The 26159-nt window shown below is 41.6% G+C and overlaps 3 protein-coding genes across 9 annotated transcripts in view; 2 read left to right on the top strand and 1 right to left on the bottom strand.

Moving 5' to 3' along the window:
• The window catches only part of luc7l (LUC7-like (S. cerevisiae)), a 6921-nt gene extending 4032 nt beyond the window's left edge, over positions 1-2889 (top strand). Inside the window, exons 4-10 of the mRNA XM_020606287.1 lie at positions 1-4; positions 61-204; positions 314-490; positions 634-722; positions 855-884; positions 971-1132; positions 1674-2889. The exon at positions 1-4 is cut by the window's left edge and continues 116 nt beyond it. Coding sequence (XP_020461943.1) covers positions 1-4; positions 61-204; positions 314-490; positions 634-722; positions 855-884; positions 971-1132; positions 1674-1794 — 727 coding nt within the window. The 3' untranslated portion in view covers positions 1795-2889. The remainder of the gene's footprint in view (positions 5-60; positions 205-313; positions 491-633; positions 723-854; positions 885-970; positions 1133-1673) is intronic.
• An 828-nt stretch (positions 2890-3717) lies between these two features.
• Positions 3718-13190, bottom strand: LOC109963603 (epidermal growth factor receptor kinase substrate 8-like protein 1). 4 transcript variants are annotated; one of them, XM_020606265.1, is made up of 19 exons: positions 13116-13190; positions 11763-11841; positions 11514-11672; positions 11248-11397; positions 11044-11126; positions 9878-9990; positions 9535-9596; positions 9305-9437; positions 9101-9189; positions 8949-9023; positions 7932-8080; positions 7356-7500; positions 6487-6527; positions 6291-6399; positions 5868-5993; positions 5620-5770; positions 5146-5311; positions 4811-4943; positions 3718-4067 (listed from the first exon to the last, which is right to left on the bottom strand). In XM_020606265.1, the coding sequence occupies exons 2-19, from the start codon at positions 11790-11792 to the stop codon at positions 3981-3983; spliced, it is 2001 nt and encodes a 666-aa protein (XP_020461921.1). In that variant the 5' UTR covers positions 11793-11841; positions 13116-13190; the 3' UTR covers positions 3718-3980. The 4 variants fall into 4 exon arrangements, with proteins under 4 accessions (XP_020461921.1, XP_020461923.1, XP_020461919.1 ...); XM_020606267.1 differs by lacking the exon at positions 13116-13190 and adding an exon at positions 12699-13045 and having other exon boundaries at positions 6487-6524; XM_020606263.1 differs by lacking the exon at positions 13116-13190 and adding an exon at positions 12699-13043.
• LOC109963601 (sodium-dependent neutral amino acid transporter B(0)AT2-like) lies at positions 13155-24916 on the top strand. 4 transcript variants are annotated; one of them, XM_020606262.1, is made up of 12 exons: positions 13155-13206; positions 16767-16980; positions 17549-17706; positions 17943-18063; positions 18671-18846; positions 20070-20180; positions 20269-20510; positions 20712-20895; positions 21001-21202; positions 21624-21783; positions 21917-22079; positions 22493-22741. In XM_020606262.1, the coding sequence occupies exons 2-12, from the start codon at positions 16767-16769 to the stop codon at positions 22739-22741; spliced, it is 1980 nt and encodes a 659-aa protein (XP_020461918.1). In that variant the 5' UTR covers positions 13155-13206. The 4 variants fall into 4 exon arrangements, with proteins under 4 accessions (XP_020461918.1, XP_020461917.1, XP_020461916.1 ...); XM_020606261.1 differs by lacking the exon at positions 13155-13206 and adding an exon at positions 13227-13331; XM_020606260.1 differs by lacking the exon at positions 13155-13206 and adding an exon at positions 15249-15635.
• The last annotated feature ends 1243 nt before the right edge of the window (positions 24917-26159 follow it).

Here is a 26159-nt window from a genome sequence, read left to right as displayed (position 1 = left end):
TACAGTGTTTTGTGCTCAACATAGCCAGATGTGAATTATGCTGTTTGGGCTCTATTGTAGGCAGAAAAGGTTCATGAGCTAAATGAAGAAATAGGCAAGCTTCTGGCCAAGGCTGAGCAGCTTGGAGCTGAGGGCAACGTTGATGAGGCCCAGAAGGTTCTACAGGAAGTGGAGAAGGTCCGCACTAGGAAGAAGGATGCAGAGGTGAGGAAGGAGTGCTTGGGAAGTACTTCCAGCTTAATGCAGTGCGGTGCATTGTATTAAGTCCTAATAGAAGGGAGTCTTTTAATGCATCTGTTTTGTGTCTCTTCAGGAAGAGTATAGAAACTCGATGCCCGCCTCTAGTTTCCAGCAACAGAAACTTCGGGTTTGTGAGGTGTGCTCTGCTTACCTGGGTCTCCATGACAATGACCGTCGATTGGCCGACCATTTTGGCGGGAAGCTTCACCTAGGCTTCATCCAGATCAGAGAGAAACTGGACCAACTCAAGGTTTGTTCCAGCCTCTTTCACCATGCACAGTATAGGCCCATTACTACAAAAATCCTATTTTAATTACATCTGGGAGAGAGGCAAGGCTGCAAACGTACTGAAAGGAAAAATGGGTCAAACTGTCTTGTTTTTATTTTTCTCAGAAAACTGTGGTTGATAAACAGGAGAAAAGGAACCAGGAGCGCTTAAAGAGACGAGAAGAGAGGGAGAAAGAGGAAAAGATGAGGAAGAGGTAGGTAAAGACTTTAAAAGTTTGGTGACATTTGTGTAACTAAATTGTTGTATGTATGTGGGTTTTTTTTTTTTGTTTTTTGTTTTTTTTAACTGCTTAAATTTATGGTTTTGCCATTTGCTTGTTTTATAGGACCAGATCACGGAGCAGAGAGCATAAAAGGTAAAAAGCTTCCTCATCCATCTCTGTTTAATTTCTTTATCCTACTGCTTTAAACTAATCGAGGTTGTTCTGTTGTTTTTAATCAGGTCTCGTTCTCGCGATCGTAGGAGGAGGCGCTCGCACTCCTCATCACGAGACAGGCGCCGTTCACGGTCGCGCTCCAGGGAAAGGAGAAGGCGACATCGCAGCCGGTCCCGCTCACGCAGCCGAGGGCACCGTCACAGCCACGAGCAGAGCTCCAGACACAAGTAGATACTCAGCAACGCTGATTCACACCATGCGCCCACAGAATTTCACTTCCAAGAAAAAGCTCCAGCACATTTGCAGGCATCAGATTGAGTTGACTTATTTAAGGAAAAAAAACAAAATGTGCAGCCCTGCTTTGGTTTCTCTCTATTCAGACAGTTGAAAATCTGACTGGCATGTTGTGAGGTTGGATTCCAGTTAAGACAAATCACCATCTAGGTATGATCTGTTAAACAACCTCATAATAAACTGCCATTTCATATTTGATGATTGAACTTGGCAGTATCAAATCAAATGCTGATAACATTCATTGATCACAGCTCAGACAGTATTGTATTTATTTGTTGGCAGAATCTTGCTGTATTGAGCTGTTTGGTGCTTAGCTGCAAGAAGATCATTCAGTTTAATCCCCTTCACAACTTCATCCACTTGCAGCTGTTTACATATAATCCTATTATCTACTTTTTTCTCCTGTGTGCTTGTACATGTATTTGTGCTGTTTGAATCCTTGAACTGAATTTCTGCCACGGTCTTCACACCCAGATCATCCAGGGACCGTGAGCGCTCGTCCAGAGACAGGTCACGAGAGCGAGACAGGAGGGATGGTGTGAATGGTAGGTCAGACTCCCGCCGGGCAGACGACAGGGACATGGGGGACCTCTGAAGACCAAACTCCATCCACCACTGACACAATCTCCTGTTTCTCTCACCTGTCTGTCCATTTATAATAACCTAATGTTAACACAGTCCTTGCCTTGATCCCTTTGTTCTCTCGCCTGCCTCCTTTCTTTGCTTTAACAGGTAATGCAGCCGACCCAGAGTGTACACATACCCCAGATATTGTATGGAGTAAATTTTCTAGCATCTGGATATATCAGATTGTATTTGGATGGGGGAGTTAGTTATCGATCAGTAGTGGAATGTATTGTAATACCCATATTTGTAATTTGGTGGCTGTCTGTATTTGACATATCCCATGTTTTGTTATAAACGACCCTTCAGTAATCCTAACAGAGAAAGCAAACAAACCGATGGTCAGAATGGAACTGATTTGAGTTCTTTTATTATTACCTGTTGGTCTTTTGATACAGAACCTGATTGTAAATATGTTTTGGACCCACTGTCATGGTCTGAAAGCCACATCCTATTAAGTTTTATTTCCTCCCTCTGCCAGGGTGCAGTCCTTTAATGTCTGTCCACATTTGTCTCCAGTAAATAATTAGTCTCAAGTACCTAATTTGCAGGAGCCTAGTCAGAGCTTTTAGGAGCTCCGTTCAGAAGGTTTTAAAGTTGCTAGCTGTAGTATCAAACCTCATGTGCCCCAGTTTTAACAAATCAGCTTTTATTTTATGCTGCCAATAGTGAAGGGAATCTGTTCACTTGACTTTGGCCAGTGTAAGTAAATGCTTGTCTAGACTTGTATTGGTGGCCAGTTTGTTTGGTTCTGTACTGATTTCTTTTATTTAAAATAATGAAAATAAATGGTAACTTCAGTCACTATGGACATGTGAAGCAGTAGGTTCAGACATGATACACTGGACATTCAATACTAAAACTAGACACCCTGTATGGGTGATAAATTGACATTTTGCCCCAGTTTGGATGTTCTTTTGTGAATAGATTTATAATGCAAACTGATTAGAACGGATACATTACTCTTCCTCTTGTGTGAAGTCATCTGTTTATGTTTTGCCGTAAATCTTATGTTAAAGTCTCATTAAAAACATCCCACTATTTTAAATTTTATGTGCTGGCCTTTCTTGTGAAGTTGTAGTCATTGTCGAGGCATTCTAATCATGGTTGAATTAAATGGATCGGCCATGGCACTATGACCAGTGACCGGTCAAGTGAATAACACTGATTATTTTGTTACAGTGGCACCTGTCAGTTTGTGGTGCATCTTAGGCAGCAAATGAACATCCAGTTATTGAAGCTGATGTGTTGGAAGCAGGAAAAACAGGCAGGTGGAAGGATCCGAGTGACCGTGACAAGGACCAAACTGTGATGGCTGAAGACTGGGTCAGAGCATCTCCCAGACTGCAGGTTGGGTGTTCCTGGTCTGCAGTGGTTAGTACCTACCAACAGTGTCTAAGGAAGGACAAACTGAACCAGCGCCAGGGTCATGGACGCCCACGGCTCACTGATGATGAGGTCGACCTACTTGTAGATTAAACGTTTACTTCATTCATCCTTTTCAAAAGATTCCAGTTTGTTTGGATCTTTGTGAAAATGGTTAAAGATGAGAAACACTGTACATTGGTCTCTATGAAGAGAAACATTCAGCGGCTATAGTGGTGATATCACACCTAAAGTGGGACGGCTGCTGAATTTGTCTAGAAAATTGCTTAACATTGACCGGTCGACATGTCTGTGCTTTTCCTGACTGTAGAACTATGGACGCTGATGGATTCCCAGAAGATGCAGAGTAACATAAGTGTCAACCAGCTGCCGCACCGACCCGTGTGTGCAGTGTTAGGCAGTCGGTCATAATGTTATGGCTGATCGGTGCCATTTTACAAAGAACAGCACATTTCATTTATTTCTGCACAATAGATGACTGAAACAGGGAAGAAAACCTTTAGCCTTAAAAGATGACAAACTGTGTGCTTTAATGTTAATCTTCAACTTGCACAGCACCTGCTTAAACGAAAAGCTTTAATTTGTGACATACTTTGGTTTGAAGATGAGGTAATGATGTCAAAATGAACACGATGGCATACTGCTCTTCATAGATGAAACGTTTTAACAGTCAAGTCACTGTCACATTTGTTCTCCAGTAAACAATTCAAGAGTTCACTCAATGTGACAGCTGTACCAGAAAAGCACAATCCTCCATCTGACCGCTGCTGCTCACAATGTGCTGCTCTCCATTTTCAGATCGACCTTCATTTTCTGTTTCTCCATGACCGCCTCTAGCTCTGTGGCCCTCCTGGCATCCTGTAGACAGAAAGATGCAAATTAAGACAAATGAAGCTGAAGGGGTTAGTGTTTTTATGAACAAGCACTCTGTGTGGAAATTAGGTGAAAACTGAGACTTAATGACCCCTGGGCAACAGAAATCATTAGATATTAATGTGCAGGCACCAGTGTGAATAAAGACTTTATGACAGCTGTGTAGCCTGACATGCAGGTTTAAAATTACAGCTAATTCACTAAATATATAACAGGATAAACTCGCATAAAACCATAAGATGGCCCATCAGTTATCAAGATTTAATTTAATATTGAATTATTAGCCATGGGTTTAGTAAATATTCAGCTGTTCCATATTTCTGACATTTGTTAAATCGGTGGTGGAAGAAGTACTCAGATTGTTTAAGTAAAAGCATCAACATCACTGTGTAAAAATACACATTTATTACTATTCTGAAATGAGCTGTAATGGCTTCATGGGTTTGGTGACTGAAACTTGCTCTGGCCCTCACTGTGTAGTTCTGCATTTTATTCACAGGAATCTGAATGAGATGAAAAAGAAAAGCAGCTACTAAGCATCAGTGTTGATGGCTGGAACACAGTTTTGTCTTTGCCTGCTCTCAAAACGTTTCTCTGCACTTGTTCTGGTCGGTGTGTTTAAATTCTGACTTTCTCACTGGCTGGTCAGATTGGTTGTGTGCTTTTACCCTGTCACTGATATACTTCCATAACAGCTTGAAAGTGAATGCAGTTGCCCTTGAATTTACCTCCAGCAGTGCTTTCTGCACAGAGAGCTGGCTGTACACTCTGGCGCCTTCATCAGGAATCACAGCTCGCAGCTCCTCCTTGTTGAGGGAGAAGAGCTGGGCCCCTGTCAGCACTCCCAAACATGACACCGTCCTGAGGGACACAAAACACCGATGAGTCTCCTCTAGCTGCTACTATACTGACCTTCCATCCATGTAAACTCTGCAGGTTGGTAACAAAGACTCGACCAGGAAATGTGCATTGATTACATTAAGAGGTTCATACTGATGGTCATTTATCCTGACCTCCTTATAAATAAAAGTACAGTGTATTACTCTGGTCTGTAGTCACTCACGGTTTACTGAAGCCTTTCCCTCTGAGCCACTTAGCCACTTCCTCTGGAGGAGAGTGATCGTCCAGAGAGACAGATGTGTCTGAAGAACGAGGTATGTTAAGAGGTTTGTTCCGACTGGCCTTTCCATTGGTCAGCCTCTGGAGCAGCTCGTCATTCACCAACATCACTGAAAAGACAGAAGATGATAGAAATAGGGTGACTTTTCAGCCTTTCATGCTGAAACGATAACTACATGACTCAAAGACAACCTGCACAACCTAAATAATCATTCCACTGCTGTCATAGAAATATTATTTGTGTACTTGTCATCAGTTTTTGTTAATGTGACTTATTATGTAACTCATTTGAAATCACATCCCTTTCAGAGCAGAATATTCTAAATAGGCTGACACTGCAGGGAGCACCTAGTTTCCTATATTCAAGCCTAATGCCACACACCCATGCCTCCTACACAAAACCCCTAAAGTTTGGCACCTTTATCTGTGTCCTCTGCAGCTGGTGTATGTTGGCTGTACGCCGGTAAGTTCATTGGGCGATTTACAGAATGGGTAGTGGCCTGGGGCAGAGCAGGAGGGTTGGGTGGGACTGCAGAGAACGTCTTTGCGAAGGGAGGTGGGGTGGGAGCCTGCAGGAATGTGAAGGTGAGAGAATATAAAACACTGGAATTCACTCAGGTATGAACACATAGTGTACATGCATGTCTGGGTGTGTTTGTGTCTTACACTGGGGTGGTTGTTGGCGACGGGGCTTTCTACATGAGCCATGGGTTCCAGGATGTTGAAGGGGACAAATCCAACCTGGTTGAACCGATTACGACACTTCCACCAGCGCTTGGATGATTCAATCACCTGTCAGACAGAGGGGCCAAGACAGTGTGCATCAACGGCTGCATGTTTTCGACAGAACTTCATCTAAAATCATCACTTATTCACATGTCAAACCCAGTGTTCCGTACACTTGTCTACAGTGCATTCATATTTTAGCAATGATAAAACAAACATAAAATTCTTTTGCAACCTCTAGAATAAAAAAAATAATAAAAAAAATCGCCAACCAATGAATGCAAAAGCTTCATGATGGGTTCCTGAATGCACCACGAACATGTTTTACTGTGTGGTTGTACACAGATGATCTGACTTTATTACCTCGAGCGTCTCCCCCTGCTGCACTGAGAGCTCGCTGCTGTTTCTGGCTATGAAGTTATAACTGCAGGTATAGAGTCTGTCGAGCTCTGGTGAGGGCGTGCTGCCGTCTCTGAGAGGAGAGGAGACACATGCTGTTTATCAAGCAGTCAGGGTCGGTAAGTGAAGGCGGCTGATTTGATTCTTAAAAATGACCTACGTTTCATCACTGATGCGGCTGTCTGCACGGGGACCTGGCTGCTGTGGGTGACAACAAAATGGACTTATATGAATATACAGTTTTCACCAGGCTGCATTAAACTAATTTGAGAGTTCCCATTTTCCCCAAACTAAATGTATGGGAAAGTTTTGTATGACAGATTTTAAACCCCTATATACTGAGAGCACTTTTATCAGAGAGCTACAAAGGGAACTGAGGCAATTCCAAAGCAAAGTATTTAAGTAAAACCAACAATACCACGATATAAAAATACTTTGTTCCAAATTAAAGTCCTGCATTCAAAATGCTACTTAAGTAGAAGTACAAAAGTGTTGGCATCAAAATATTCTTGAAGTATCAAACAAAGAAATACTCAGTATGCATAATATGCAGAACAGCACATTTGATATTACATTACTGTGTACATCACATTTCATGCTGCACCTGGTAAACATGGAGCTAATTCTAACTACCTTATATGCTTATGATTTGAAGTACTGCTGGGTATTTTGAGAATTTCCCACCGGGGTTAATGAAGTCAAATGATTATATTGTATTTTGCATTTTAATCTGATTCTTAACAGCAATTAGTAACTAATGTTATCAAATAAATAGAGTGGAGTAAGAAATGCAATGTTTGCTTCTAAAACGTAGTGAAGTCAAAGTAAGAAGTGGCAGAAAGTGAAAATACTCAAGTAAAGTACAAATACCACAAAACTGTACTTAGTTACTTTGTACCACCGAATGTACTTGATATTTATGCATGTCAACATAATGTTGAACTCCTTGGTTTTTATGTTTAAACACTTATTTTGAGTGACCCTTACTTTTGACACACAATAGAGTGAGTGTCACAACCAACATCATACCTCATGTTTTCCTTGGAGGGCTTCATGTTTGTGCTGTGACTCGACTGGATCCTCCCAAACCCGTCCGTCTGCTCTCAAAGCTTCCGGCTTCCAACCATCCAAGAACACAGGGGTGTACGGAGCTACAGGCCCTCTGAGCTGAGAACTGAGACAGCACACTGGGTCATTTCTGTGTCCATGAAATCCCCTCTAAGTCTGTAGTTGGTGTGGCCATCTTAATTATATTGTTGGCTGGGTGGGACTATTTATTACACTTAAATTCACAATTAGAACTTTAAGGTATTGAGCAGCTCCTTAAAAGCAACATGCAGCTGTAGTCGGTGGAGAATCTCCATGGTATAAGAGGGAAATAAACAGATAATATTTGATACACCTGCCATTTGATCCAGTAGAACAGGACAAAAAAGCTTAGTTAAACTAAGAAATGGGCAACTTTTTTCAACCTGAAGCATAATAAATGATCTCAACAGAAGCCAGGCAAAATAAAGTGAGACAGCAGTAACACTCTTGACAAAAAATGTTTTATTTTTCTGTTTAAAAAAATGACTGCTGTTTAATTGTGTGATTGGTACTGACCGAGGGAGCGTCCAGTTGGGACCGAGCGATGTCCACAGCCGCCTCTCCTCTTCATTCAAGTTATTTTGTAGCAAAGAAACAGCAGAACTGGTCAGGGCAGGGCTGGACACTGAGGCTCCGAGAGCCGGTCCCCCTGTCGTGTTCACCATCTCAACACACCCAGATAAGATAACGCAGATGTTACTGAAACAGGTCTTACACTCAGAGTCTAACAGTCACTGCTGCATTAGACAAAGTGAAGTTTACAATACTCCTGCTAATTGCGAGTGTGTTCATTAATATCTGGCATTAGTTGATGAGTTAGATTGCTAACAATCAAAGCACAGTCACACAAAAACCATAATGACTGCATCAACACACAACCCATGCAAACACACAAGAAGGAATAACACACACAGTTTCAGAGAAACTGTGTTTCCATTCAGGAGTGCCAGTATACACAAATCATGCACACCCATTCCACCCTTTCATTCTCTTTGGACTGATTCATACCTGAATGGAAACATTAAGGCAAGGGTCATTAACCAGGACTCCGGTTAAAATCTAGTAAAAGTGGTTTAGAAGTATGCACCGAATACAAATACTGCCACACAAACCAGATCAAACAAATGCTTGCTTTGGAGTTTCACTCACACAGGGAGCTGCCTTGTGTAAACACTGAATAGAATACTTTCCATTATTTTGGCATGACACATGCTTCAAATTCTTTTATGCACATGTCCAGTACCAAGGTCAGGGACACAGGCTATTTAAATCATGGTTTTGAACCACTGCCTCCAGGAAAATCCTCTAAATAACATCTATTAATTACACCTTCTTCACCTTCATCCTCTGTTTATCTGTGTCCATATGGTAAATGGTGAGTCATGTGTCATATGGACACAAGATTTATTTTAAAACATCCATCATGTCCTGCCCCAGCTTCTTTTTTTTGTGTGTTGCTATAAAAGTCAAGGCCTTGTGTTTCCAGCAATAGCAACAAGCCTGACTGGTGGAGAGAGGTTAACACTCACTCACCATATACAGAGGTCTGAACAAATGGTGAACCAGCTCCTGTGATGAAGGATTGGAGATGGTTGATTTCAGACGGCCCTGTAAAGAAATAGAGGAATTTAATATAATACAGTAAGATCACCCCAAAATGAAACATGGCCTGAGTGAATACACACCAGCAGACTGAAGCTGTATTTGAATTTTTGGAAGATATCAATGAATTCCTCCTCTGGCGGGGGGCGGGCCTTCTCAGCAAGTAACACTTCTGTTGTTAGACATGGTGAAACACAAAGTACAACATATTTATCATTGTGTTGTATCAAACAAAATATTACTGTGAATATCAGCTGCCAAGAAATAATCCAAGCATTTCTTTTTACCTTCAGCTTTTTGTTTTTTACTTTTTTTTTTACTTTTCTTATTCTTCTGGTTCAGCAACATCGTAGCGTCTGCCGCCCGCTGCAGCTTGGCCATAAACTTCTCAATATCATCAAAACAGTGATTGAGAATCCCCTGAAGAACGGAGAACCTGTTTGTTAACACTGTTCAGATATGAAGCACAGCCAGAGGAGACTGAAGAGACAACGGCTGATGAGGAGGATGCTCATACCACTTCTCTCTCTGCTTGCAGATAAGACAGATCAGGCCTGCCATTCACAGCGTTTGTTGTTGCTGGAGAAGAGAGGAGAGGATCCAGTTCATCCTTTTTCATTCACAGTCATGGTCTTTGCTGCATTTGAAATGCCTGCCCCCCTTTTAGCCCTGAAACTCACCCCCCCACCCCTTACAAACACACAAAGAAATCTTTATGCTCCTGAGCATTTGACCTTAATTACATCCACATGTATCACTTTCCTTCTTCTTACCTTCTCATCAAATTAAATCCCTCCTAATTCTTTTAGAGCAAAAACATTGAAAATAAACACATGTGAAAATAAAGTCTTCTCTCTTACCTCTGAGTCCAGGGTAAGGTGGAAGGTGGGCTGATGGGGGATTTGGAGTGTGTGCCATGGGGGAACCTGGGATGTCATAGGAGTCGAACATCTCTCCCCTGCTCGAAGGAAGCCTGAAGCACAAGAGGAGAGTTTCAGTCCTGCTGCTGTCTCACAGCATTGCATCCTTTATGGTGATGGCACCACTACAGAAAACATCCTTCAGTGATTACTTAAAGAACACACATTCATAAACACACATTTTGACTGTCAGACAGGCTCGTCCTCATTCTGAGCCTTGGCTCGATGCAGCCTTAGAAACTAATTACAGCAGGAGTTGACCAGAGAATCCAGCCAAGCGACAGACTCCTCTATCGACACACATAAGGTTGTGACTCCGAAATTCAATCCAGCAGCCCTTATTCCACAATGAAAGTACTGTAAACAATCTGACTATGCTTACTCATGGTTATTCCATATACCACACACAGCACCGGGTCTTCAGTCTAAATCCTCTTGTAAACAAAGCAGCACCAAACCTGAGTTAAATGGACAAAACTTTTGTATGTTTCCCTACTTTGGCATACGGAATATGTGAATACCTCAAACTTACCACATGTATCTATCCTTCACGTCATTTAAAGAGAAAGATTTCAAAACAAGTATTCCATTAAGGCCCTGGGCTGGCACTCTGCCACCATCATTCCTCCTCTGCCTTCTCTGCTTTGTGTCACAATGGTCTTGTTATCGTTGTCACGCCTTCACAGGCTATGTAGAAACTGGCAAAACAAGTCTCTCTCAGCTGTTTACACTGCCCTTTCTATCTGGTTCCCTCTCAGACAGGTGGATGGTGACATCAGGCTGCTTTGATTAAGTGGCAAATGAGATGGAATGCGAGTAGAAGAGAAAGAGTGCAGGCATTTTAATAGGAGATGGGTCTGAATTATAATCTGTTCTTTGTGTGTCTTTCGTTTTGTTTAATGTGATCAGCCTCATTCTATGTAATATGTATGAAAGTATACACAGCAATACACTATACAAACAGAAAGATGATATCTTCCATTAAAAACATAAGACATGGAAAATGGGAACTTGAAAGCTTGAGCTGGTCATAAGGAATTCCATTAGAACCATATGGATGTTTTCTCCCAGATTTTTTTGGAGTGTGTGATCATGACATTCAGTACCTCAGGGCATCGGAGAGCTTCTTACTTCTACTGTTGGAGGGACTTGAAACTGCTCGTGTGATGTCCGCACAGATTTGTTCTGCCTGTGAGAATGAGAACCTAAAAGTGGCGTCACTTGTAAAACCTGAACCGAGCTGATGATTCAAACTGTTGCACTGCGTCAGGCAGCACGGCCCGGGATGCTGCTCGGGTGTTCTTACTCACCCTCACGGTCTCACAGTTGAAGAAGTGGATGTCTGGCTTCTTCTCATCTGCACCTTGGCAGACTAACATCAGGAGGGATGGGAAGTGTTTTTCTGAGTTAATGGGTTCACAGCGGTAGATGGAGTTGAGAGAGCAGCTCTCCAGCTCATCCTGTAGGACAAGATAAAACTTGAAGGTATATGCAAATATGAAAGGAATCTCTTAATTGACATACAAATTTTTTGTTTCATCTCTGACTCACAACCTACAGGACTGCCAACTCTCACCTGGGTCTGTATGTCTCGGAGCTGAATGGCCTCTGCTCCGACATCCAGGTACATCTGCTGGCTCCACAGCTTTTTGTTCTGAGCCAGGAAGGAGAGACGTGACTGGGCTTCCTCCACACTCTGCACATCCCCATTCTGGAGTGAGAATGTCAGCAGGTGCTGCAAACAGGGAGCAAGAGGTGATGGTGATGAAGAATGCATGACGAAAACAGGTCATGTTAAGGTGCGCGTGTAGCAGATAAGACTCACGGTAACAAGATATCGTGAGATGTTTGTCATCCTTTGTCCACTGAATCAGCTGCTGTGGTGTGAATGTTGGAGAAGCTTTCTATGAATAGACAGAGGGGATCAGAAAACGTTTCAGGTGCAGCTACTGGTGTTGCTGTTTTAAGACAATCAACAGTTTAATCTTAAACAGTGTTTCTTTATGCTAATACGTCTCGGCCACATCCTGTTTCAGGCTACCTATCTCAGTAACCAACTCAGGGAGCGAGCCACCAGACCAGTCTGACAACAGCACGCAGTCTCTCTGCTCCTCACTGACCATCGATACTGGAATCACTGGTATTAAGAAGGCTGACATCCAGTATCGCTTGCTTAAGGCTGGTTTCATCAGAAATATGTGGCCAAAGTTCATTTTCATCTGATCTGTTCATTCAGTCATTGTGATCTGATGAAGCTGAGGGTGTATTCAGAGATTATATTTGTATTTCAAAATCAGTTTGAGACATGGCAGCAGCAATTTATCTACATTAAGTGAAAAGTGAAAACACCACTTTAAAGTACTGACTAAATTCCAACATCAGCAATACTACAACAATTAATGTCCCTGTATAAAAAATGTGAGAAATCAACCCATTACAAAACACAACCGATCACCCATGCTGATTATTATGATTTAGTTTAGTGTTTTCATTCCAAGAAGTCTATATAAGCCTTTTGCAATTCCATCAAACAGGCTAAAAATATTTCATTTGGAGTGTCTAGATATTTCACCAGTGGTTTGGCAAATCACCACACATACTGGAAATCGGTATATGGCATAAAAAGTATTTAGCAACATGACAACGGGTCACATCTTTCAGTAGTTTTTAACACTATCCAAATTCGAAAAAAGTCCAAAATTAAGTAGCCTTGAGTGTTACAAGTTCCAACAACCGCAGAGATGATTGGAAACCAACTTACCACAGGTGACGGGCCTCCAATACTTTATTCCTACCAGCTAGGTGTGCGTTTCTACTGACAGTGCCGCCTGCCAGGTGTAACTGTCGGTGCCTCACACTCCTCACTGTGGTATTGAAAGCTTCTACAGAGCAGGGGTGTGTCACCTTGTGCTGTCCTGCCCAGTCAACCACCCCACCTCGGTGCACTCCGCACATATTTCACAATGGAAACACCGTGCAAGGTGGCGCATTTTAGCACACTAATAGACGTCATATATCTAAATGTTCATTCCAAAAGATTTAGGAATGTTATTTGAAGCCGTGTGGAAAAGCTTTGGACGAAATTGGTACCGTCTCCTTGTGTCTGCACTCACAGCAAGTTACTAATAGTAACTTTATAATACAATGGAAATAAACTAAACATCCATTTAATACACACCGATGTCTAGGGGGTCGGGGCTGGTCGTCCACATCTGGAGGTGTACAAGTGGAAAACTGTGGTGTCACATTTCATAACAATCCTTGAGGAGGTGAGCACTTCTCCGTTTTCTCCACCAATAGAGGAGTAGGTGGAGCCAGGTGAAGTGGCAGCAAGCGTTTTGCTTTGGGGACCCTTGTGTTACTTTTTCGAGAATCTCTGTTTTGGTACCACAAGGTATTTCTCATTTATTTGTGCCGTTATTTCCAAGATTATACTGTAGTTGGCAGCGACAGCAGACTTCTGTTGTGTTTTGTTGTCTTTGCTTCCAAAACAGGTCTACGTGGCAGACAGTGAGTGTGCGTGTGTGGTCAGTCTGCTCTTAGTGTGACTTTTAAAGAGAAGCCTGTGGGATTGCAAACTTTCATCAAAGTAGTTTAGCCCACAGAATCTGAATAATAATGCTCTTATTTTTTTTTAAGGATACGAAATTATTCCAGATAGCTGCGAATAACACGTTTGATAATGCGCTTAGACTGTTGTAACAGTTTAGGTTTATTTAGTTTTCACATTTTAGCTTAACTAAAAAAGGAGAACACGTTTCATAGTCATAAACTTTCATGACATATGTAACGTCAGCTAATAAAATGTAAATATTTGCCACGTATCATGTCTTGCCATCAGAGATGTGGACCTAAGTAGATGGACATTTCAAATGTCCTTCGTTAACTTCGACAACCTTACCAATGGAAGTAGCCTGCTAAGTTACAGACGACCACTGATATTACAATACATGGATACTAGTGAGGAGCCACTTGCATTTTTAAATTGCGTGTTTTAGGCTACTAATATATCGTATGCGAATGGTGCGTTCGCCGCTATTCGTCCCTGTGTTAGGACTAAATCGTGCGGACCATTTAAATGGCGCTTTATGCTGCAAATAGCTGTGGATTTGTGACATAATTTAAGGTGTAAAAAGCACCTGAAACCCTTTCATATATTTACAGCAGTGGTGGGAAGTAGGGTACATTTACTTTCCTGTCCGTAGCTATAGCCTGGCAAAGGCGGCCTGGTTTCCTTGAGTATTTCTATATTTAGCTATTTTAAATAGGAAACATTCTACTTTTACTAACTCCACGTCATTTGAGAGCTGTAGTTACAAGTAACTTCGAATAGGAAGGGCATCCGGCGTGAAACACATGCCAATGTATACATGCGAACGGTTGATTCGCTGTGGCGACCCCTAGCGGGAACAGCCGGAAGTAGTAGTAGTAGTAGTTACACGTTACTTGGAATAGGCTATCAACGTTTTTGTGAATTCCTACAGTAAGATGAGCTCACATAACTACCCAGGAGTATAAATATCTGGACAGCTAGAATGACAAAAGCATGTTTAAGACTTTGTTTCAGAAACTCTGAGGGATAATTTAATGCCATTTTGTCGATGATTGTATTGTATTGCTCCGGCTTCCTCCCACAGTCCAAAGACATGCAGCTTAGGTTGATTGGTGTCTCTAAATTGCCCGTAGGAGTGCTTGGGTGGTTAGCCTCATTCTTGAGGCTGAGGAAAGAAAACAGGAAGAGAATGCCCTGATATTTTTGATAGAGAAGGAGAAGAAAGAGGAGAAGAGATCAAAATCTATTTTTTTTTCAAAGTGAACCTTATTAAACAAACTCAATACATTCCCCTTTTTTATTGTATTATATGTAAATCTGCTGCTGACTGTTTTTTTTTTTTACCATCATATCTGCTCCTGGTGCTCCTTTGCACTACTGTCCATATACATCTCATGCTAACATGCACTTTATCACCAACGCCCTGGTAATGCTAATCTGGTGATGACAATCTTTGTTATTGTTTGCACTACTGTCATTAACTGTACACGGTTTTTTGAGTCATAGCCTATTGGTTGTACCGTTTTTATCCTAATTACTTTAATCCAGTTTCTTATTTGATTTTATTTTTTACTCTATTTTCATTCTAGTTAAGTTCCTAAATGGCGTGGCACTCAATACTAGGTGAGAGAGAAACGGTATTTCGATTTTCTGTATGTCCTGCACATATAGTGAATTGTCAATAAAAATCTTTGAACCTTTGAATTACCTTACTTATGAGATAACTATGACATTGCTACTGGCTGTAGCGGTCTCTGTTGTGTTTTACGTATTGTTCTTGAACGCACCCCGTAGGTGTGGTAAATGCACGTGTCAACGTTGCATCAGATTGACGAAGCGCGAGCGCACAGTAACGCGCGCTGAGTACTTTAAATATTTCCACACAGTGTTTAAGGTCTATGCATAACTTTATATATGTATTTACTATACGGGTTCGCATCGGCACCATTGGACGCAGTGAAGTACGTTTAATATGAGAAGCAAACAAAGTGGCGTCGTTGATCGTATAGTGAACGTTCACACCACCACCGCACGTGTTCGCGTCCTGTGAACGGACGGAGGAAGAGAAATTGTCGACATTGTCCGTTTCCTGCCATCTCCGGGCTTTTTGAACCTCTTCGTTATCATATTTGGTGTTTTTAAAAGGTAAGACGTTTCTCCCCTGAGCGTCCGTTTGCCAGTCCAAAGACAGATGCCACGTTGCGCGGTTGTTTCACTTCAGAGACCGCGCAAAGCGGTTACAACCGATTTTAGTGCTTAAAAGTAACATTTTTCAGCCATGTGACAGATTATCAGTCACACCTAAAGCCAATGTAGTTTTATACATCAGTCCTACCTTCACTGATAGATAAAGTGGACAAAACATAAATACCTTTTATTTTAACCTAATTCCAACCACATCTAGACAGCTCTAAAATAAAACGATGACAGGCAGCTGATGCTGGCCAAACGCTAGGTAGTGTAGTGTGGTGTGGGTCACCCACCTGCTCTTATCTGGGTACAAAACCTATTTATAGACGTGTGGGGAGGTTGTCTGGCTTTACAAATGGAATTCATCCTAAAATAAGTTGTTTGGATGACATTTATATTGAGAAAACATTGGAGTTCCAACTTGAGTTTACGCCCTTTCTGTTGATTTGTCTTGTAATTTTAGGATACTTGTTTTTTATCATGGAACATTTTTTTTATTGCAGGGTTTAATCAATTTTAGCTAGGTGTAACAAATATATTGTATACACATGCACTCGCGTTGTGTTTTAGGGGACATTGCGCTGACTTAAATTCATTTTCTGGAGACTTACCATAACCTCACCCTAACCTTAAACCAAGTCATCGCTGTAAAATGTAATGATTTACATTAAGGACGCCAAGTTCCCACGGTGTGACTGTGTAAACAGAGTTGCATCTCCACAACAGGTGTGATACCAGACCCCCCACACACAGAGCACACCACCACCACCACCAGAATAAATTGGTGAAACAGGATCATTGCTAGCTGGAGTCAGAGTAATATGTATATTTGTACCTCACCACGATTTTGAGGCATCTTTCAGAGTGTGAAGGCTTTTTGATGAACTTTTGCTGAGCACGCCTGACTTGTACCTTGAGCTCAGTTTTTCTAAATGGTTGTTAAACTGCGTAGAGGACCTAATAAATCAAGGATGTGTAGGATGGCTTTGTAGTTTGATCTTCTGGCTTCAGCAGAGCAGTGATTATGTGCTGCTTTAAGTTATGACCAGTTTGTTCTTTTTCTTCTTTTGCCTCTTCCTGTCTTAGATGGAGAAACAGCCTCTGCCAGCTGACAATGACAGGTCCACTGAGTTCGATGTCGATGGCTATGCTGGCGAAGAGATCCAGCAGGCTGCTTCTGAGCCTGCAGCTCGAGCAGGATGGAACAGTAAAATAGAGTATTTTTTGGCTCAGGTGGGATTCAGCGTCGGGCTTGGCAATGTCTGGAGGTTTCCATATTTGTGCCATAAAAATGGTGGAGGTGGGTACCTATAATTGTCATCTATGTTAGATTAACTACCAACCGTATGCCTCCATATCTGAGCAACAGACCGTTGAAATATATCATCTGTGAGGTATAAACTATCTGTAGACCACTAACCACTGCTGCTCTGAAGTCTGGTGGTGTAGCATCTGGTTTTTATCTGCCAGGCAAAATGTCTTCAGCTTTCTGGAAAATAGAGACTCAATCCGTAACATTATTTTCCATCTCTGGTTCAAATAGCCACAAGCTGAAGTTTTCTTTTTTATAAAGCTTGCTGTCAGTTTGTCTTCTAAAGATGGCTTGTCTTCTAAAGGTGGCTTATGAAACAGTAACATTACTGCATTAGACTTAAATCTAAAAAAACAATCCCAAAGAGATACATGTCTTATTTACCCTGATGGATGGTTTCAGAAGAACAAACTGTAGTAGGTGGCATTAAACAGAGTGGGTTTCTGTTAATGTTGGGGAAGAAAGACCAGCACATGTATCTGCTTCTCCTTTCTATCAGTCTTGTTCAGTGTCTCAACTCCTTGCTAACTGAGTGCTGGTCACCTTTTCTCCTCAGGAGCCTTTCTTCTCCTGTATGTGCTGCTGATGCTGCTTGTGGGCATTCCCTTGTTCTTCCTGGAGCTGGCAGCCGGTCAGGCCATTCGACAGGGCAGTATCGGAGTGTGGAAGTACATCTCCCCAAGGCTCGTAGGGATCGGCTACTCCAGCTGTGTGGTAAGATAACAATTGTTAAAGGGTTGAGCCACCTGTTAGATTATTCATTGTGTGATGCTGCATGCACTCCAGGTGGCAGTTTGTATTGTGTTCTCTATTATGTCTTGAATAGCAGTTTGTTGCTGCAGCTGTAGAAAGAAGCACCTGCTCTATATACATATGATAAATGTATTCTCACACTAACAAAAGGAATATTTTCTTAGGAATCTGACAGTCTTGTTCACAAATGTCCTCAGGTGTGTTTCTTTGTGGCTCTCTACTACAACGTGATTCTTGCATGGAGTCTTTTCTATCTTGGAAACTCCTTCCAGTACCCTTTACCTTGGGAACAGTGTCCAGAACAGGGTAATGTAACAGGTAAGCACTCAACATAAAGATTGAGCAGCTATGGAATTATAAAGGCATTAGCTGTGTTTCACATGTAAGAGGTCAAGGTCAAAGTGTTTATTTGTCATATGCACAGTTAGGAAACGTGTTTCCCTGTACAATGAAATTCTTACTTTGCCGTCCACGAGTGCCACATAATACAAGCAAAATCACAAATCTAAGGCACTTTAAATCAGCAAGTGAAGGGAGCAAATAAAATACAACAAGAACACAATATAATGCAGAGAGAATATATGCTACATGGGAGCCGTGGAGTGTAAATACTCAGCAGTGAGTGTGCAATTATGCTTGTAGGTAAACAGTACAGATGGAATTACATGAGGTAGATCCTGAGTCAGCTATTTAGGAGTCTGATGGCAGATGGAAAGAAAGAGTTTTTCAGTCTAGAAGTCCTGCATTTCACACCTGTGAGCCTCCGACCGGAGGGCAGGGGTATGAACAATCCGTGCTGGGGGTAGGTGGGGTCCTTGTGATGGAGGCAGCTATCCTATGTACGGTAAATGCTCTGCAGAGAGGGCAGTGGAGTCCTGGTGATTCTGAGAAGCAATTGATCTCTATTTGTTTCTTTTAACACCAGTGAAAGAATGTGAAAAGAGCTCCTCCACATCATATTTCTGGTACCGCAAAGCTTTGGATATCACAGACTCAATAGATGAAATGGGCTCTTTCAACCCTTATATCGTCTGCTGTCTGCTGGCGGCCTGGACCATCGTGTGCCTGGGAATGTTCAAGGGAATAAAGACCTCTGTAAAGGTAACTGCATCAGGTGTTTATAGCACTTCACTGTTAGCAGCTCAGGTGTTTCAGCAGAGTTGTGATAATCATGAGCTTTAAACACTGCACCTGATGACCCAAGCATCCAGTCATTTGATTACTTTAAAAGGCTGTTTGACAAAAGTCTGTTTATCTGTGTTAAGATATGCATACAACAGGTAGATTGTTCATATTTGCAAGACAAACTTGTGTGTGTCTTTTGAAAAGGGACTGGGAAAGGTTAGTGTGATATTTCCAAGAGAAATGTGTAATTGTTTTAGGTAGTCAACAAAATATTAGTTGTGTTAAATTTCCAACTGCACCTTGACCATTAAACACCGACTTGTTGGCAGTGTTCAGTCAAATCCCAGTCATATGCTGGTTTTAGGCTTCTGGGTTACTCTGGGTGGTGGCATCTCTGGAATGTGTGCCTTAGGTGTTAACCTGCTTCAAATGGCAAAATCCACGTCATGTGTTGAAGTATTATGGGACTTTTGTAAATTAGCTGTGTTGGTTGTTTTTCCTAGCACATATCAGCCAGCCCTTTCTCAGCAGAGATGTACACTGTAATGAACAGCACAGCATTTGGGACAAATATTTACTTAAGTTCTATCAAGATGGCATTGGCATTCAGGTTTACTTAGCAAACCTATCTGGAGTGGAGGCCACATTTTACTGTATTTTATGCCAGAGTTAACATCTGAGGGAAGGGGGTGGGGGTTAATCCTAGCCAGGCTGACATCAGGTTCATGCAATTACTGACTTTAAGTAGTGAAGGCCATGTGTTTAGTGTCTAACAAGCAGCTGGCTGCAGGTTAGATAAAATGTCAGTCTTCTCCATGGGGGAAATGGGTTGTTATAGCAGCAAAATGAAAAGGATTCAGCAGGGAACTAACTAAACGACAATTTACACAAGCACATGTATGGAATGTCAGTCAGCAGTTTAAGGAAAAGAATGTGTTGGAGCACAGCCTCCTAACAAGAAAAATGGAAATGTGTTGGAATTTTGTGCATTTACACCAGGAAATAACTTGTGCAAAAAATCAGCCACCTGAGAGTTGGGCCTGTTTTTTCATGACCTTTTTTATAACACCTTAAGATATGTCCACATCATAGGCCTTAATGCTCAGTTCCATTTTTTTTTTTGTCAGATTTGATATGTTTCCGTTGATGGTTCACGTGACCATGTGTCCAGCTGTAATAATATCTCTCTCACTTCCTAGGTGATGTATTTCTCCTCCATATTCCCCTATGTGGTGCTGTTCTGCTTTCTAATCCGAGGACTCCTGCTGGATGGGGCCTATGAGGGAATCACCTACATGTTCTACCCCAAGGTATTTGTAGATAAAATGGTTGAGTGTAGAGAAGGGAGCCAGGTGTGACTATTTCCCTGATATACCTGTTCCCTCTGTATATTTCTAGCTGGAGATTTGGGGGGATATGCAGGTGTGGCGGCAGGCAGCCACACAGGTGTTCTTTGCCCTTGGTCTTGGCTTTGGATCTATTATTGCATACTCTTCCTATAATCCCAAGAACAACAACTGCCACCGTGATGCCTACACTGTTTCTTTTATAAACTTCCTCACATCTGTACTGGCCACTCTGGTGGTGTTTGCTGTGCTCGGCTTTCGTGCCAAAGAGAAAGTCATGGAATGTGTAGTCAGGTATGTTTTAATTATAATGTAATCTAATTTATCTGTTACTGAAGGCAGTTTTTGACATGGCCTAGGGCTATTACAACATATTGTGCTCCAGGCATCACACACCATAGCTTGTTGGCATCTGATTAGATTTTTGTTTCAGAACCTAAGAGGATATTTCTGAATATGTTTGTTTTAAAATTGTAAACTTTGTCTTTTTCTTAGCAATGTGAGGGAGCTGTCAGAGCAGTTTCACAGCAATAATGTGGACAGACACCTGATGCCAACCTTTAACTACTCTGATCCCAGTTCTGTGGCTCTGGAGGACTACAGGGCCTGGTTTGACCAGCATGGAATAAATATCCCTGGCAATTTAACAGACTGTGACCTGGAAAAAGAAATGCAGAAGGTAAAGACTGACTTCTTGTACTGATGCCAATTTGCGTTGGTGGAATCATTTGTATTCTGGCTGTTGTACTTAGACACTAATGCTGGCACTCTTGTTCGTGTTCAGGGCGTGGAGGGCACTGGCCTGGCTTTTATTGCCTTCACAGAGGCTATGTCACTCCTCCCAGGCAGCCCATTCTGGTCAGCGCTCTTTTTCCTTATGCTGCTCAACTTGGGACTCAGCACCATGTTTGGCAATATGGAGGGCATCCTGGCCCCCCTCACTGACCGCTTCAAAACTCTGGCCAACAACAAGACCAAATTCACAAGTAACCACCTGTTTACTTCAGCACCTAATTCTGTTATCAGACACCTTCAGCAGACACATAACAGCCCTTATAAAAAAATGTCAGTTAATTTTGTGTTGCCAGGTGAAAGCTATTGGACAGTATAGTCTTACCTCATTACCCCCTGGCACTTGCCTTGCACTGCCATTTAACTAAGTTACAGCCAGAGGATCAGTGTCTTGTCATGTGTCATTTAGCTGATACTAAACAGAATCTCTAGTCCACCAGTCTCTCAGCTGGATTCACTGACTGCTTGAAGCAGGGAGAGCAAATGTCGAAAATGTATCTGATCAGGTTCTTTATAAAAATAAAAATAAACCACATGGTTGGCCTTCAGTGTTTGACTGTGTCTTCTGTCTTTACAGAAGTTGTGTTTTACCCTGACATGTCTGTTGTGTTGCAGTTTTCAGCTGTGTCCTTGGCTTCATGATTGGCCTGCTCTTCACCCAGCGCTGTGGGAACTACTTTGTGACAATGTTTGATGATTACTCTGCCACTCTGCCCCTCATCATCGTGGTGGCTTTTGAGACCTTCAGTGTGTCCTGGTTATATGGAGCTGATAGGTGAGGTCGTTTTCAGCTTCGACTTAACTCTTGAAATCTTAAATCCATGTATAGATAAATCTCAGCTCATCAGACCTCCGAGTCTCAAACTCTGAGACTCAGACACTGAGCTTTGACCACTTTGTTTCCAAAGGTTCCTTGATGACATCGAGGCGATGCTGGGCTGGCGTCCCAGTGTGCTTTACAAGTACCTGTGGAAATACATTTGCCTGCTTGCAATGCTGGGGCTGCTGGGAGCCACTGCCATTCGCATGTTCATGGAACGCCCCACTTATCTGGCATGGAACCAAGAGAAGGTATGGAGAATGATATTGAATAGTAAAAATTTCACCCTCACGACACTGAAAAGATTTGAGATGGGGTGTGGCGTTGGTGAATTTTGATTGTGAGGTTTGTTCAGTGCAGTGGAGTCGTCAACACTGTTTGCTCAGCTATCTAAAAACAGCAGCAGCTTTAGGCAGTGCATTCACAAGACAGGTTGCATCTTGGGTAAGGCTGTGTTTGTGTCTACACTTAAACTACAGGAAAAGTCAAAGCAAGCTGCCCTTTGCTCTCTCGCTCTTTCCTTCTCTCAACACCTACCTCCCTGCTTGAAAGAAATAATTCATGATGGATTTCTCTCAGTTCACATTGAACATGTAAAGCAAAGTAGTTAGACGTTCTGATTGTTTAAGTTCTTGAGTGATTAATTAGATTCTTTTTTTACCAGGCCTCTGAGGAGAATCTGGAGTACCCCGGCTGGGCTCTGGCTGTTCTAGCATTACTGATCATATTTGCCATGATACCCGTCCCACTGGCCTTGATCCACTCTGTTCTGAAGGACAGGACAAAACGAACACACAGAAATACAGAGACTGGTCGCTACAGCATTAGTAGCACAGATGACAAGTGTGAAACTCCCATGACGGACATATCGGTACTGGACCAAAGGAGCAGGACCTGCGTTTCTTTTTCCTAAATGTTGGGATTGAAACGTTACACGCTGGGAAATGGCCTGCAGTGCCCCGTCAGATATCCACAGGGCCATTTTGAAGGACATTTGAGCTATCTGTTTCTTTTAAGTGCAGATGTGACACAAAATAGCAGTATGGAACAAAAGCTTCCTCATTTTAATACTGAAAAGTATTTTATACTTAAATGAAGTCCAGCCATATCCAAAGAAAAATATTTTTGAAATTCCTACTATTTGAACAAGTCCATCTTTTAGAAAGTGTGTAATACTGAACAAATAATTCGTCGTGTGGTACCTTCAAGGTAGAATTTCCAGCAGCTGCTGATTTTTAGTGTTTTGTATAGAATTTACCATTTTTATCTTTTTCAGCGTTGTAAAAACACTTATGAAATGGATCTCAAGACGTTTCAAAGCCAGCAACTTTTTGGTCCATTTGTTTTGTTATGGCCCAAATATCTTTGCATGAGGACCCTACAAAGCTCACGTGTATTTTTTCAGTTCTTAATTTATCTTCAATTAGATTTTACAACAAACGAGACAGTTGTAGATTTAGATCATCAGCTGTGATCTGAGATGAGTTAAACTGAATTAATGACATCACTGTGTGGGTGTATGTACAGCAGCACAGGCACAGAGTGTCTGGTCCAGTGCTGCACCTGTTACCGTCAGGTCATTGTGGTCTGTTAATGGATATAAATCTGTGCCACTGTTTCGATACATATCAGAACTGTACTCAAAAGTACAGTTGTACTGTTTTTTGAGAAACTGTTACACCAGGAAAGAGGTAATTCAGTTCTGTTGACATTATGTGCAGCTATTAAGGCACAGTGTTTTGTTATTCACTACACAGAGGCCAACTTTGTTTACAGCTCAAAAAACACAACTGAGTCCTGAGTCACTGTGTTGGTTCTTCAGTTTTATACCACACTTTGTATGCGGTTGTATTATTAACTACACAACACGTGCATGTTGGCCTGCTCTGTTCAAATCAGTTTAAAATCCAACAGCTGCTACGAGTGTTTGGCTTTAGGATTTATTTCACAGTGGTTTTCACTGTATTGATCAAAGACATCAAATTAGACTCTGAAAATGTCAGTTTATATCATCCTGTCCTGTCTGTTTCTATGATGTCAAGCTGTAACAAAACCAGTGTGTTGGGGGGGGAAACCAGCAGCATCACCGTGTTGTGAAGCACATGGCCTTGAGGACTGTTGGTCTACAGATGGGAGTCTTTTTGTTTTGGTGTCTTTTGTTTTTGTTTTGCCTGAACTGGTTGCTGAATGCAGGGTACAAACACCAAGGAAAAGACACACAAACACATCTCTAATGTTTCTGTAAATTATGTATAGCACATGTAAACAAACCTTTTCTTGGATTTTCTGTTATTTGTGCCTCATATGTCTGAAGCGTTTTCTTTTTTAAGTTTGGGTTTAGGAGTAAATGAGGTGCACGGATACAAAGGCAAAGTACTCCTTTACTTGACATGTATAACTTCAAATCATGTAATTAAGGTGATTTTATAAAACTTTTTTAGACTGAATCACTTGGTCATCATAGTGTTTATGGTTTAGTAGCACATTTTCTGTCAAACTGAATTGACTTTATGAACTTGAACACTGTTGAATGTACGTGCCATGTACATGTATTGTGTTGCCTTCAGGTTTAATAAGGTTAATGGAACTAAATATTAAGATTGTTCCTGTAAAGAAACTTTTTTTTTTTTTTTTGGCAGATTGTATGTAGTTTGTATAAAATGAGTCTTTTGAGAAAATGTAATAAATTGTCACTGCTATGTAATTTACTGCAGGTCACCGATCTTCTATTAAATACTTTCAGCTCAGCTTAGGTTTGCAAATGGACCTTCAGACTTTGCCTGAGAGTCTTGACTATGTACAGTAGTTGCTAGAGTTTTCAAAAAGTTTTGAGGGTGTTTAGAAACTTCCTTTCTAGAAAGGGCACTACACATTCAAATAAATGCAGTAGCGTTGTACTAAGGAAATGCTTAAGAAATGTCTTATGTTGTAAACACTTCTCTGCTTGGGGACAGTCAAGTGTGTCAAGACTTGTCAAAAGTGTGTTGAAGTAGCTGACTTATTGTAGCTTTTGCTTTCTAAACACCTTTGACTTGTACTCATGGAACAGTACATTTGGAGAATGAAGAATAAACTGAGACCACAAATAATGGTGTAAAAGAAACCTTTTATTAACATGTTTAGCCTGTGTTTTGTGTTTGTTGTTAGGTTGTTGTATCACAGCTAAGCAGTACATCTTTGTGTCAGCAGGGAGCTCTGCTGCACTCGTGTTGGAGTATCTTCCTGCCGAACACCATGTTTATAGTTGGAACAAGGCAGGTCATGTGAACATTGAAAATTTTAATCATTTAAACTTATTTTGGTTATTTTTCTTGTATTTAAATCAGAATTTTTCTAGAGGACCTACATACAGATTTTAAAGGCTATGAGCAAACAACCACTGTTCATTACAGTTTCAAGGTGAAATTTTTAGAAGTTTAAACAACATCGAACTGGAGCGCAGCTTGTTTAAAAAAAAAAAAAAAGCCTCTAACTCATACAAGACTTTTCTGTCGCACGAATGTAACTTTTCCTTTGCTTCATCTGGCTACACATAGCACTTGTGTAAGCCACCTCCTGTGTGTGCAAGCGCATTCACAGGTGTCCCCTTGGAATTATTAGGTGTCTGGGGAATCCAGTTGTCTTGGATGCAGTCTCACTTCAGTCAGCCAGAGAGGCAGAGAGGACAGGACCAACACCCTGCAAAGACAAACGACATCCTCGCTTCGACCTCAGGTAAAAACACATTTGACGAGATGCATTTAAAATGTTAACACTTTGAATAATCTGAGTGTGTGTTTGTTTATGACTGGGAGGTTGTTAAATTGATTTAGACGCCTCTTTTTAGGCCAAAACGAGGTGGAGCCTCCTACATGCAACTGGGGAATTCTAACTATACAATATGAAATATTGTTTTAAAAATCATCTTACGTTTTAGGGAGTGGAGTAAATTCCTAGCCAGCCTTGTTCTCGAACAGGGGAAAGTGAACATACAGTACGTTTGCTTTCAAAATAAATACATCATAGCACAACTAAGAATACGCATATTTTTTGTTTTCTCTGATGAGTACACCTGCCCATGGTGTGCCCCATCTCTCGCCCACTGTCAGCTTGCCCCCCGCAACCCTATTTAGGGGTAAGCAGTATAGATAATGAATGGATGGATGGACTGATAAGTACTTTTCATTTGAAGGTGTACCAGTGGCTGACCTACATGGCGGGCCTGGCAGCTCTGTGCCTACTGTCGGTGTTTTCACTGAGCAGCTCCCAGAGCACCTTGCAGTCTGAGCAGGAGATCAAAAACGCCCATCAGGCCCCAGCAGCACCTCCTCCTCATCCTCCATCACACATAA

Source organism: Monopterus albus, unplaced genomic scaffold (genome assembly GCF_001952655.1).
Source record: "Monopterus albus unplaced genomic scaffold, M_albus_1.0 scaffold76.1, whole genome shotgun sequence".
In the NCBI taxonomy this organism is placed as follows: domain Eukaryota; kingdom Metazoa; phylum Chordata; class Actinopteri; order Synbranchiformes; family Synbranchidae; genus Monopterus; species Monopterus albus.
The sequence above is the reverse complement of the archived record's forward strand: the minus strand, read 5'-3'. Positions and strand labels throughout refer to the sequence as shown.